Consider the following 12,159-nt stretch of genomic DNA (forward strand, 5'->3'; position numbering starts at 1 on the left):
CTAGCTCAATGTGAGGCACATGCAAGATAACCATGTCTGGCATTAATTTTGCCTAGGGTGAGGAGGAAGGGCTCTTGGGGTCTCGAGGAAATTGCACATAGACAGAAAGAGAACCAAATGCTGGGAAGAATTCTGTGGAAATCCTGCAAGTGTAGCTTATATTTTATAGTAACAGCATAGTACTCCAAACACTTTCTGTCACAATACAAAAACAATTATATTTTAGATTTACTTCATCTTCCTCAGTATCAAGAAAATGTGGTAAGACCCCAGATCTTACTTGTGGTTTCACGTAACACAGATCACATTTTCAGCACTTCAATGTCCTTAAATATAAAACTAGTCTGGGATGATACTTCAGCTCCAATTAGAACATTACTCACAGAGAAATCATAGACACACTAACATATACTGATGGTTAGAAACTTTAACCTGGTTATCAAAAACACTTCCGACAAAGAAACATAAATCCGTTGTTGATGTGTAAAAGGAGGTTGAAGAACAAACTATCCAAAGTTTCGTGAGCTCTCAGCACATTCAATATCTTTAAATGGTATGACTCATAATCAGAAGACACTGAAGCAGTTTATATCCTGGAGAGAGGGAAATGAAAATACCACGTGCTGGATGGAGGCCAGGTAGCTCCTACAAAGTTCTTGCGTTAAGTCTGCAAAAGACTGTTTTATTTACAGAAAACATCTGCGTTGAACAAATTTTAAAGTTTATTTTGATAACGTTTTTTGAGTTGATTACCTAGTGTTAAAGAGCTTTCTCAAATATTTCCTGGCTTCACATCTTATGTCATTAATCTCTTTAATTCTAGGCCCAGGTGAAATAGCCAACATTATATGAGAGGAATTATTTTGATAACCTGAAACAACTGAAGATTTTCAATCAACAGAAAAATATGCTTTTGATCTCCTTCTCATTTAAAGTGGGAGAATAAACTTTTTTTTTTGATTCTTCCTAGTTGTTACAAGCAGAATGCAAGACCCCAAATCTATAGAAATGCTTGTTAATAGTTTGCAATATCGATTTAGAGAACAAAAGAACTGTGCAACACATCCAAACACAAATTATAAATTTTCTGCTTCCATTTTGAGGTACATTTGGTGCAAATAGGTATGTATTTTGCTATGGTTTGTTGCTATGCATGGTGCATTAGATCTCCTTGTGGTTTTGTTCATTTGACTTTCTGTGGAAATTATTCTTCTTTTTGCAATCACTTTGATTGTGAATCCACTGTTTAGTGGGAAGTAATTGATTCTGGGAATAGTTATATGTTCTGTAAAAAAAAGCATCTTGGGCAACAGATAGGCTATTTTGCTGTATTTGACTGAATTTATCAGTATTTACAATAGGAACATTGATCCTTGTATTTTTGCCTTTCAGATCAAATTACACCATTTTAAAACTTCCCACACTGGAGTAAGAAATGTTCCATGAAGGACATTTACCAATATTGATTTTAAACCGCTAAATCACAAATAACTCAAATGCAGATCTCGAGATTTATTGTACTGTGGAATAAAAAATATCATTTGCATGTGCTCTTTCTCTGATCAAGCAGAAACATACCTGATCCTGCACCTGCAGGAGAAAAGTGGCCCATTTAACTCTCGGGACTGAGATGGTGATGTCAGATGGGGTGGGGTGGGGGGAAGTGCCACCTAATCTGTCCAATAATAAAACATGCCATTTTCATATATATTCTAGAGATGGGAACTGATAATACAACTAATGTACAAAGGTTCAGAAATAACGTATCAAACAATTTCAAACAAGGTGTGCGATCAGCTTCTCCCAGTATTACTCTCCCTGTATAATCACTGCATGTGTGTGTGAGATCCCTGCCTCTAGTCTGAATGCTGGTAGTCTCATAATAAAGCAGCCCTTTGATTCCTGTAAATCCCTGGCTGCTAGTGGGATCACCCCAGCAGCAACACATTATCTCTATTAGATTCCTCTAAGGGCCTTCCACCCTGGAAACAGTGCCATTTATCTTGAGAGCAACTGCTCTGCTATGTTAGATATCCCTGTAGTGAACTACATATACCTGTCTGGACACGCCCCCTTGCTGACTGCTCCTGTGGCTCCTCCCACAGACACAGGTATAAAGGTGATTGGAGCCTGAGCCCTGCCCTCAGTCTCCAGGATGCAGTGTGGTGGTCAATTGCTGCTTGTTCTTTCTTCCAGCCAATAAAAGCCTATATCTCGCCTCGCGTCTCGGAGAGTTATTGATGGTGTGTCAATCCCAAAGTGTGCCCATCGTGTGTCAACAGGCATACACTTCTCAAATAAACCCTATCCTATTACCACTGTCAATCTAATGCCAGAGTTGTTTACACTCTAATGTACATCAGGGAGCAATTAATATTGATGTACAGTATATTTCGGCTTGGAAGCCTGATATGTTTTGTATACATCAATAGCTTCCGTCCCTGTAGGGCATTATCACAACAATGCAAGTCAATATTCATTACACCTTGGGTACTCTAACCAACTTCAGATAACCATACAAACTCCAGGTCTTCCTGACTGATGGACTATTGCTCAAATGCCAAAATGTGGAAAGCCCTGTTGGATTTAAATAGATTGCATCCTCAAAGTTTCTTAGCTTCTCTGTTCCACATCTGAATGAATCAACTACAGTATAGACAAACACTGAAAGTTAAAAGGAGGTTTCGAGTCCTATAAAATTTGCATTCTGTAAAAGACCAAACTTTGGTTCTGATCCCGGGAAATTTTGGAACACTAATTGCATGAAGTGTAAATGCATTCAGTTTTTCCGATCCCCATGTAACATAAACGCACTTGTTTCCCATGTTGCCATTACTCAATGATTTGTTTTGAACTTACAAAGTTCTTGTGAGAATTGTACTTCTATGAGTTTGTTCCAAAAACACATCAGTCATGTTGATGAAAAATGCTTTCCCTTTTTCAAAAACACAGACCTCTTGTTTTACGCTTGTTATACCCCCAAATGTATAATTGATAGAAATCTAAAAAGGTTGAAATATTGCTTCCTCTGATTGCACACTTCTCAAGAACAATCAAAATTGCTCCAACTTCAGCTAGCAATTTCTCATCTTCTACTTATAAAACCTGACAAATCAGTGATAGGTTATTTGTATAAATGCACTGAAGAGTCTATTTATGAAAGAAGGGTTTTACAATAAGTGGGTCAAATTAGAATCAAATTAAAATTGAATTTAGTTAGCTATTGCACCGGATTTTAGGTTGCACTGTCATTACACTGTGAACACAGTGATTTCCTGGGAAGCAAATGTACCGTTAAAAACAGAAACATGACAGTTGTCATCGGTGGTTCCCTGACGGCCCGCAGCTTCCGAGGGTTTGTTGCTTTCCTCAGTGTGGACTCAAGGAGTAGTAGGTAACCTGATGGAATCTTTAGGATTTTATGAATGATTTTCAATGTAAAAAGCTGCAGTGAGCTTTTAAATGGAGTACAGAGCAATGATTACTGGTCCCCATGGATCTATAGGAACAAGGTGTATAATTTCCCCAGAAGCTCAATATAATCTGTTGCAGTTTCTTGAACAGAAAGTTTCATAAGGCAGTTTTTAAAGTAGTATATGGTTCAAATTAAATAATTCTGGTCTTAATCTAAAAACTTCCCTTATTAGTATAGATTAAGTACAATTACAGAAAAATCTTTCCTCATTAGGACCTTTAGATGGAACCATACCAAAAGCCCCCACACATTATAAATTGCATTCAACTTTGATCTACACTACTCAAGGTCCATTTAAAACATGAGGCATAGATCTGGCAGTGGATTTCCATTAGACAGAGAATATACCTATATAATAAAGTAACTCACCTCAGTAAATTGTTCCAGCCCTCAAGTGGTGTTAAAAGCTGAGCATCAAAAGTTCACTTTTGTTTCAAGAATGTCATGACATTCATTTACAAAAACAGAATAAATCCATGGTACTCTTGAGGTAAAACTCTATAGCTCAAATTTGCAAACATTAGTGCATCATCTCATGCACCAGCCTTGAAAGATGATTTAAAATTTGTAAACCTCCACTGCCGGCTGCTTTTGAATCAAAGTGCACACCATAAAAAAGGTTCAATATGTCCTACATGTCATTACAGTACTCAACAATTTCTCCTGTGTCTTACCTCATTAATACAGCCTATAACTCCAAATACTTTGGCGATCTGTCCTAAGAGAGTTGGGTAATTCTCAGCAATTTCCTTCAGATCTTCAATGGAATTGTCCAGGACACATTGATTGGAAGTTACCAGGTCCACCAACATATTGGTGATAAGGTCACTATGGCTGGGTTCTTTCAGTTGGATAATCAGAGATGAAATGGATTCATTTAATACCTAAAGACAGAAGGAGAAAAACATCTATTTGTTGACATATCATTTACAAGACAACATGACTTTAGGTACAAGGGCAATTATGAAGTTTCACTTATGTTAATAAATTACTGAACCTGCAGTAAGAGATTGGATGGGAAAAATAGATCAGTAGATAATTATGAATCGTGATTTGTACTTGATCTTCGGCTGGCTGTGGGGAGTAGGTGAAGGATTGGAGAGAGAGACAAATATTGAGAACTTTGAGTTCATGCTTTGAAAGCACACTGAGGCTCTGTGCAGACAGTGGTAGGAGTAAGTCATCTCAAAAACCAGCTGTGCGCACAATTCTGTAGAAAAGTCTGTAGTTTACACAAAGTCTCAACAGTCACCACAGAATCCACAAAACCATAGGGCAGCAAGTCTTCCCTCATCTTAAGCTGCTGTTCAAGAGGAAAATTAAAATACACCCATGGTTGATATTCAAATGTTCCAGAGTTTTAAAAAGTACTGCACATTTCATCTATCAATGGAGTATCACTAATCCAATACACTTCCTTAAGTTAACAGGAATTAAATTTCAGGGAAATTTAAAAGCAATATAAACAATGTTTAAAGCTACTGTTGCTATACATCAAAAATTAATTGAGCCAAGCAACCATGCAGTGATCTATTTTTCTATCCCATAGGGTTGAAAGATAACATGAGAGTAAGTACTTATTTATAATGCTCTTGGCACTACTGTATGATATTAAGCTAATGTTATTACTTAATTGATTGCGTGTGGGACTTTCAGTAACCAATTAGTAACTTCTCAAAGACCTACAAGTATTGATCATCTGGGTTTGCCATCTTAAATATCCAAGACCATGTAAAGCTGCTGAAGGGACACAGCGTTACACTGCTATCTATATAAAAATGAATAATTTTAACACAGTTCAAAATTAATTTTACTATCAAAGTCTATATGTTACCTTGAGATTCATGTATTTTCTCTACAGAGAAAAATGAAACACAATAGATTTTATAAGAACTATCAATAGACAAGGATTGACGAGCAACCAATGAGCAAATGGCTAACTATGCAAATAAAAATAACACTGTGAACATGTTGTAAAGAGTCCTTGAAAGCAAGTCTGTAAGTCATTGTGGTGATGATTGTAGGGTAATAACTGTTCCTGAATCTAGTGGTGTGGGACCTAAGGCTCTGTATCTCCTGCCTGATGGTAGCAACAGAAAGAGGACGTGGCTAGATGGTGGGGGTCTTTGACGATTGATGCTGCTTCTATGTCAGCATACAGCACAGAAGTCATAAATAACATAGCAAGTAATGTAAAAACAAGTCAGACACAACGGTGAGATGCATTAAGGATCTTCAGTTTGAAAATCTCACTTCAAAGTATCTCCATTTCATTCCTGAACTTTACATTAACAGTCACAACTGATCACAGCTATTATCAGAGCTCCTTAAGCTCCCAAACACAACAGAAAAGTAACCAATGTGCACTCAATTTTTGTTAAATAACCGACATAAGACAAACCTGAGTAAGCAACAAAAGGATTCAAGGCTGGAGTTTGATGTCTATGCAGCTTTGGAAATGAATATTTTAGATGTTATATCTTCTGGCCATCTTATAGATTCCTTCAAGTCCAATTCCTGTTCCTTTTAACATTTAGTTCAAAAGTATATATTTTTTTAAAACAACTGTGTCAAGTTGATTGCAATGAGCATAATTTGAAATATACTGAGCAATCATCCAATTACTCCACATGTGAGAAATATGAATGACAATAACCATGCCAAAGAAACAATTACAAAAGAAAATTCTGGCCATGTTATAAAAATATTTAACAATGGCAAGGGAAGGATCAGGTTTCTGACATTCACATAGTTTACTGAAATATGCCTGAACACATAGTTTAACTGTTATTTCTTTTTGTCAGAGTGATTACTTATAACATTCCAGGATGAAGAAATTAATCACATTGGTCTGCTCTTTCTCTGAGAACAGCATGTTTCCTGGAACAAAAACAGTGTCTTTCAAAACACGGTCCAAAAGTGCAACTTGATTTGGAATGCACAGACTCGCGTACAAATGGAGAGAATAAACTATTAATCAGAATGCTATTCCACCATGTGAATCTTATATCCTGTTCAAGAGATAAAGGGATTATTTGCAATGTTCCTCTGGATTTATTTCCTTTATCATTCTGTCACGTAGATAGCATTGGAGAAGCTACTGGTCACTCCTATCTCAATTATAACCTTTGATATTCTAGTTCCGGAACTTAGTGGTAATCACAGTCTTCGGGTTGGCAAGTCTGACGTGCATTTGTCCATAACCCTTCTTCTGAAGACTCCTTCTGCCTTTCAAACTAGCTGAGAAATATTTTACATAAATATCCTGCTTAGCTCTGGCAGTCTGAACAATGCTGAAGTGAAAAAAAATAATCCTACCTAAATGTCAGCTAACAGTCCACAGGTCTTGGGAGCTTCTTTGTACATATATATTCATGCAGCCTAGCATATTTCCCTACTTTAAAATTTGTTTGCAAGTCCATCAATGCAATTGAGCTATCATAGTAAGTCAGGGCATGGAGAATGATTACAAAACACACAAGATTGGCTATAAAGTCCACTGCACAAAGATGCATCCAATCCAGCTAATTAAGAGTTTAATAAATGCTGAATTCTTACAGCATTCATCCATATAGCATATTTTTTCAAGATGACTCTGAGCTGCAATCTCCATTGAGGTTGCAGGTGAAACTTAATTAATTTTTTAAAACTTTTTGTTTAGGTTCATTGGGAAAGTTTAGGGGACTGAGAGGGCAACGGGGATCAGGTTAGGGTTTAAGGACAGGGATGTGGGGGAATTAAAGGACAGGCCAGAGTCTAAGCCTGTGCTCTGCATTCGGAGGCCAGTGATGAGGGAATGGTCAGATGTCAGGCCTGCAAACAAGGTGAGACATTCACGGTCTCGTCATCGGTGAGACTGGAGTTGGAGGGCTAGCTTCTGGGGCCCCGTCCTCGGCGAGTCCAAAGTCCCAGACCTGGAGTTCGGGTCCTCCTCTAGGATGCGTGAATCAATACCAAAGATTGAAGCCCAAAAGTCAATCGGGGGCTAGGTTAAAGCCTGAAGGTCAAATGGAGATCTGGATCAACAAGCAAAGGTTGGTCAGAGGTCTAGAAGTTGACATCTGATGGCCAGAGTCTGGGTCTGCGAATCTCTGCAAGTCCGCTGGGGAAGTCAGAACCCAGTGTCTGCAAATCCACAAGTCCACTGGAGGCCAAAGTAGACAGACTATCTTGGGGTTAGAGTTCCGTCTATGTTGGGAAGGAGGAAGGAAGGAGGCTTGTTTCACTTCTGTCGCTTGCTGAGCTCTGTTTTGTTTGCTCTGAATTGTTCTGCCTGACATTGTGGGTGTGCTACGTTGGTGTGGCAACACTTGCGGGCTGTTTCATCACATCCGTGGATGTGTCGATTGTTAACGCCAATGACTTGATGTACTTGAGATAGATAAATCTGAAGCTGAATCAGAGAATCAAAGCCAGGGGGAAAAGTTCCCAAAGGAGAAACAGTGGATGCTGGGGATACTCACCAGTCCAGGCAGAGTCAGCGGACCAAGAAACAGAGTTAATGCTTTATATTGACAGCCTTGCAACAGAACTGGCTCGCTCTGACACAAAAGCAGAAAGGTCAGAGAGTGTCCTGCAACTCTAATAGTCTATCCCACTTCACCCTGATATCTCTCTGTTCTTTTATTCTATTCCTACAAAGCCCAACATCAGTTTATCGAATAGTGCCTCACAGTCCAGCTAGAAAAATTACATCCTTCAAGATTCAACAGTGAATTCAGACAACCAGCTTTTCCTGTTGATGTCAGAAATGATGAGGTCTGTTAAGTTTCATAAGACCGTAGCATTAACTATTTTCCTCTCTCCACAAATCCTGCCTCATCTGCTATTGCCAGTAGTCACTTTTACTTCAGACTTCCAGCAGCTACAGCATCTGTACCTGATGCATCATCAATAACTCACTCTGAGACATAAGGTGAGATATCGGCTTTTATTGACTGAAGAAGGAACCAGCAGTGAGTGACCATCATATTACATCCTGGAGAATGAGGCAGAGGATCAGACCTCGATCGCCTTTATACAGGGGCCCGTGGGAGGAGCCACAGGAGCAGTCAGCAGGGGGCGTGTCCAGACAGGCACATAGTTCATCACATTCACACCCCCCCCCCCCCTTTGTTTGAAAGAGTCCCCATGTGGCAAAGTTTTGTACAGGTCAAGTCTATCAGGTGGTCGAATCTGTCGCTGCGATCTACGTAGCACCGGCTGTGATTGCACCGATGCCGGCAACATTGGTGATTGCACAGGAGACGGAGGTTGTGCTGGTTCCAGCTCATGCATGTGCGAGGCACCTGGTATAGAAATGTCATGAGGAGTCCATGTAGGGCCTGCTGTGCGCAGTGTCACCTCGGGTACAGGGTTCATAGTTACCGGAGAGTGTTCAGGGTAGTGGTCTGCTGCACCTGCGGGCGCCAGGTCACGGATGGAGACCGTGTCCTCCCGCCCATTAGGTAAGACCACGTAAGCATACTGGGGGTTCGCATGCAGAAGGTGAACCCTCTCGACCAGCGGGGAGTATTTATTGCTCCTCACATGTTTGCGGAGCAGCACTGGCCCCGGGGACATCAGCCAAACTGGTAGAGTGACAGACTTCCTGGGAAAAGAGAATAGGATTTCGTGAGGGGGGGTGGGGCCACCATCCGACCACCTGGGCCCTCCAAGGGCTTGTGCTTGGCTCAATGATCCCCTCCCTGAGCAACCACTGCACCGGTTTACAGTCGGGGTCAGGTTGGCGAACAGCGGCGGGGGAGGGACCTCGAGAGCGGAGAGACTGCAAGTGGTGCCGGTAGCGCAGCTGTCGTGTTGGATGGGATGTGTGTGCCGCTGTGTGTGTGTGGTCAGTGGTGAAGAAGTCCCACAGAACTGAGGATTCCGGACAGTGAGTGGTGGGAGGGGCCCGTCATATACCATAGTCACACTTTCGAGATGGCTCTGGAAGTCCAGCCCCAATAGCACAGGTGCGCACAGATTAGGCGTGACCAGTAATGCAAAGTTCCGATATTCTGTGCCTTGCACCACCAACGTCGCTACACAACCCGCCTGGATGTCAGTGGAATGTGACCCAGAAACCAAATGGATCTTCTGACTTACTGGCCGCGTTGCAAGTCCGCAGCGTTGCACTGTGTCCGGGTGAATAAAACTCTTAGTGCTGCCCGTGTCAAACAGGCATCTAGTCCTGTGCCCCTCCACCCGGATGTCCATCATGGACCTTGCAAGCTGGTGTGGGGCGCTTTGGTCGAGGGTCACAGTGGCCAGAATTGAATCGCCGTCGGGGTACCCAGTAAGCATCGGAGGGTCGGGGGCGGGGCATGCTGACGTCGACAAAGATGGCCGCCCACATCCGGGGTACCCGGTCAGCATCCGAGGGTCGGGGGCGGGGCGTGCTGACGTTGACAAAGATGGCCGCCCACATCCGGGGTACCCGGTAAGCATCGGAGGGTCGGGGGCGTGGCATGCTGACGTCGACAAAGATGGCCGCCCACATCCGGGGTACACGGTAAGCATCGGAGGGTCGGGGGCGGGGCATGCTGACGTCGACAAAGATGGCCGCCCACATCCGGGCATGCAAGATGGTGGCCCCCACGTTTCACCCGCAGCGCTGCACGCCGCTCGCAGTTTGGACTTATAGACCTTGGCGAAATGGCCCCGCTTTTCGCAGCTGGAGCAGGTCGTTTCTCGCGCTGGACAGCGTTTTCGAGAGTGCTTTTTGTGGCCACAGAAATAACAAAGCACAGGCTTCTGACGGGCCACCGCCGTGGTCGGGTTCGGGGAGCTTGTGGAATCACGACTGGCAGCGGCAATTTCGCCTGCGGGAGCCGGCGGTGGCGGGGTCTGAGGCGTCCACGGAACCGGTGGGGAATCGCGCGACTGGACAGCGTCGGCGTGGTGCAGCGTAGCTTCCAGAGCGTTGGCTTTCTCGATCGCCGAGCGTAAGGTAAGATCGGAGCTGGCGCATGTACACTGACCTCAGTCCCGTCACAAAGGCGTCTCGCACTAGCAGCTCTGCATGTTGTTCTGCCGTGAGCGTCTTGCAGTCACAAGGTCGGACAAGTGTCTGTAGTGCTCGGAGAAACTCGGCGCTCGATTCTCCAGGCCGCTGTCGCCGGGTAGCTAAACGATGTCTTGCGTAGACGGTGTTCCCCAGCCGCAAGTTTGAGGGCGTCCAGTGCCCCTTCGTAGGTCGGCAGTTCCCGGATAATGGAATAAACTTTTGGGGTGACCCTCGAGAGGAGAATTCTGTACATAACGGCAGGGTCAGTCGCACGAAGCTCTGCCAAGTATGATTGGAAGCATGCAAGCCAGAGTTCAAAAGCAAGAGCTGCTTCAGGGTCTTGAGGGTCCAAATCCAACCTTTCCGGACGTAAAACGGTTTCCATGTTTTAAAACTTCCAGTCAATAAAATTGATGTACCATCAATAACTCACTCTGAGACGTAAGGCGAGATATCGGCTTTTATTGACTGAAGAAGGAACCAGCAGTGAGTGACCATCATATTACATCCTGGAGAATGAGGCAGAGGATTAGACCTGAATCGCCTTTATACAGGGGCCTGTGGGAGGAGCCACAGGAGCAGTCAGAAGGGGGCGTGTCCAGACAGGCACATAGTTCATCACAGTACCTTCTAATTCCAATACTGATTTTCCCCTCTCCGCTGTCCCATTCATCTTCTCTCTACAAGAGGTCCACTATCATTAGCATGCCTTCTCAGCACCAACACACCAGTGCCACCTCTCCTGGTCTGAGTTGTTCCCTTTGTTGTCTCCACCTCCCCTTATCCTCAACATCTCTACACATTTTTCCGGTTTTGATGGAAGAATCAAGACCTGAAACCTTATGTGTTTTTCTCTCTTCATGGAAGCTCCATGACATGCAGAGTGTTTCTAGCAACATCTGCTTTTAATTCCATTATTTCCAGTATCTCTCTGTTTTATTCCTCCGGATCTTCACTTTGCTCACCATCCTGGCAAAAATGACAACGTGCTGGGTACTTGCAGCTTTTTCTCTTAATAATAATTGGAAAAATATATAATTGCTACACCCAGAATATGAAAATACACGTCCAACCAATTATCCCAACAATAAGTGAAATAGAAATGCCTGAGGATCCGTGTCTAGTTTTTAGCCATATTTCCAGTTGTACCATCATCCTTTCATTTCCATATTCGCAGCTGAAACTGTGCCAGCTCACAGTGTAATCCTATTTCCTTCGTTAAAGTCTCTATCATCTATTCTCCCAAAGTGCCATTCACCTACACCCCAAGATAAATTTAAATGCATTGTTTAACATGTACAAACAAGCTGGATGAACTCAGCAGGTCGGGCAGCATCTGTTGAAATGAGCAGTCAACATTTCAGGCCGAGACCCTTGGTCAGGACTGAAGAAGGAGGGGGGAGGGGCCCCATAAAGAAGGTGGGGGGAGGGTGGAAAACCAATCAGAGGAAAGATCAATGGGTGGGGGAGGGGAAGCAGGGAGGGGATAGGCAGGAAATGTGAAGAAGGAATGTAAGGGGAAAACACTATGGGTGGTAGAAGAAGGCAAAATCATGAGAGAGGTGATAGGCAGCTGGAAGAGGAGGCAGAGTGAAAGTGGGATGGGGAAAGAGAGAGGGAGGGAATTACCGGAAGTTGGAGAATTCTATGATCATACCAAGTGGCTGGAGACTACCCAGACGGTCAGTATATGAGG

At 43.1% G+C, this 12,159-nt stretch overlaps 1 protein-coding gene across 8 annotated transcripts in view; it reads right to left on the reverse strand.

Annotated features, from left to right (window-relative positions):
- The window catches only part of veph1 (ventricular zone expressed PH domain-containing 1), a 238,005-nt gene that overhangs the window by 148,959 nt on the left and 76,887 nt on the right, over positions 1–12,159 (reverse strand). For all 8 annotated transcript variants that reach the window (XR_009507288.1, XM_059946577.1, XM_059946567.1 and 5 more), the window contains exon 6: positions 4,150–4,359. Coding sequence is in view for 7 of the 8 variants with exons in the window: in XM_059946577.1 (XP_059802560.1) it covers positions 4,150–4,359 (210 nt within the window). In the remaining variant the exon portion in view is untranslated. The remainder of the gene's footprint in view (positions 1–4,149; positions 4,360–12,159) is intronic.

The sequence above is a fragment of the Hypanus sabinus genome, chromosome 2 (genome assembly GCF_030144855.1).
Source record: "Hypanus sabinus isolate sHypSab1 chromosome 2, sHypSab1.hap1, whole genome shotgun sequence".
NCBI lineage: Eukaryota > Metazoa > Chordata > Chondrichthyes > Myliobatiformes > Dasyatidae > Hypanus > Hypanus sabinus.